The sequence below is a fragment of the Plasmodium reichenowi genome, chromosome 4, assembly GCF_001601855.1.
Source record: "Plasmodium reichenowi strain SY57 chromosome 4, whole genome shotgun sequence".
Lineage (NCBI taxonomy): Eukaryota > Apicomplexa > Aconoidasida > Haemosporida > Plasmodiidae > Plasmodium > Plasmodium reichenowi.
In genome coordinates this window covers 745,605-747,810 of record NC_033649.1, presented here as the reverse complement: position 1 = coordinate 747,810, position 2,206 = coordinate 745,605, and the positions used below count along the sequence as shown (strand labels likewise).

General features: G+C 19.2%; 1 protein-coding gene across 1 annotated transcript in view; it reads right to left on the bottom strand.

Annotated features, from left to right (window-relative positions):
* PRSY57_0420000 (serpentine receptor, putative) overlaps positions 1-1,768 on the bottom strand; it is a gene marked incomplete at both ends in the record, with an annotated part of 2,085 nt that extends 317 nt beyond the window's left edge. Inside the window, 4 exons of the mRNA XM_020114528.1 lie at positions 111-195; positions 329-370; positions 501-908; positions 1,075-1,768. Coding sequence (XP_019970805.1) covers positions 111-195; positions 329-370; positions 501-908; positions 1,075-1,768 — 1,229 coding nt within the window. Of the gene's footprint in view, positions 196-328; positions 371-500; positions 909-1,074 lie in introns of the transcript that reaches the window.
* Between the last annotated feature and the right edge of the window lie 438 nt (positions 1,769-2,206).

Here is a 2,206-nt window from a genome sequence, read left to right as displayed (position 1 = left end):
ATATATATATATATATATACAATATATATCTCAAAATAAATAAAGATGAATATAATTAATTTATAAATAAATATATTTATATATATTCCTTTTTTTTTTTTTTAACTAACAAAAATGTGTCAAAAAGGACATAGAACTTTTCATCCACTTGTGTTTTTTCCTTGAGCAATTTTTTGCTGTTATCATAATTTAACACTGAAGAGATTAAAAGAGGAACATACATACATAAATACATACATATATATATATATATATATATATATATATATATATATATATATTTTTATTTATTTATTTATTTAATAGTCTTCTTTTCATTAATTTTTACCTGCAACTATTATACGATAAACAACAAAGGGTAGAGCCACAACTATACGGGAAAATAAACATAAATAAATAAATATATATATACATATATACATATATATATATATATATATATATATATATATATATATACTCGTTTGTTATGTACATTTAATATTTTCATGTTTGCTCACTTGAGTGTAAAGTTGAATATAAATCCAATTCCTGATTATTTTGTATCTCAAATAAGATGTAAATAAATTTTAATATGGAATATGTAAAAGCTACCCTTATTGTTTCTTCTTTTTTCTTTTGCATGTCATTATTAAATATATAATATATGATTACAAGAATGAAACAATCAAAAATGGCTTCGTATATTTGGCTTAGTACCTTGAGAATACTAAAGCCAGATCCATTGAATGCATAAGATATTAAATGTATAAAATATAATATATTAGAAAGCAGGAAGAATAAATAAGAACAGTGTATAGCTTCCTTCAATACATTATTTGTGTTACTTAAGTTTTTTCTTTTTCTATAATATACCAAGGACAAGACAAATAGTAGTACTATCAGCAGCATGTGAATTTCAAAAAGGCCTAAAATGTTCACAAATGGGTATAAATGAATAAATAAATAAATATATATATATATATATATATATATATATATATATATATATATACATATATATAAATGCAATGTATAAATTAAAAATCGTATAAACATTTCAATATAATACTTGTATTTATTTACATGTTATACCTTGCTCTTCACATGAGAAATGATTTTTCAAAAAGTTCATATTATTTTTAAATTCAATTTTGAAAGCGTTTTTAATTTTATTCCCACAATTTAATAAAATAAAATTTAATTTTTTATCTGTAAGTGATTTATCGATATCTTTTTGGTATACAAAATACGTTTTGTTCATAAGCTCAGGAGGAATATCATTTAATGGGTGTACAAATAATGCAACTTTTTCTAAATCTTCACATGTTTTCCCATTTTTCTTTTTTCCATAATTATATATTTCCTCATCACTTTTATCTAATATTAAAAATTTTGTATTAGGGACATACAAGTTAGATAAAATAACAACACCATTATTTGAATTCTTGGAAAAACAAAAATTGGAATATTTGCTATAATTCATATCATTATATAAACCATATATAACTTTTGAAGATACCATAAAATTATTACAACTCATATTTTTAACAAATATTTTATTATCATATATTTCTTTTAATATTCCTCCAAATATATATAATAAGGATAATATATAATACTTATTATATTTTTCCGATATCATATAATTATTCTCATGTACATTCGTAATAGACAAATCGAATTCTCCCTCTTTTATTAAAAAACATTTTTCATCTATTTTTATTAAGTAATAAAATGCAATAAAATATATTGCCAATTTTATTTTACTCCACTTTCTTCTTATCATAATAAAGCAAAAATATAAAAATATAAAAATATATAAAAAAATAAAAAAATAAAAAAATATAAAAAAATATAACAAAATGACAAAAATTATAAAATACATAAAATATATATATATATATATATATATATGTACATATATTTGTTAAGGTGAATATAAGACCATGTATATATTTATCCTCCTACGTAGTAATTATGCCGTATATGCTTTATAAAAAATTCTTATTTAGACTTAATGTTTTCCATCTTTTCATAATATACACATAAATATATATACATATATATATATATATATATATATATATATATATATCAGATCAATTAAAAAAAAAAAAAAAAGAACTTGTTTTTCGTATAATATAAGAACGTTCAGGTATGTGCCATTATGTACAACACACTTCTCAATTATATATATGATATATATTATATATATATTATAATA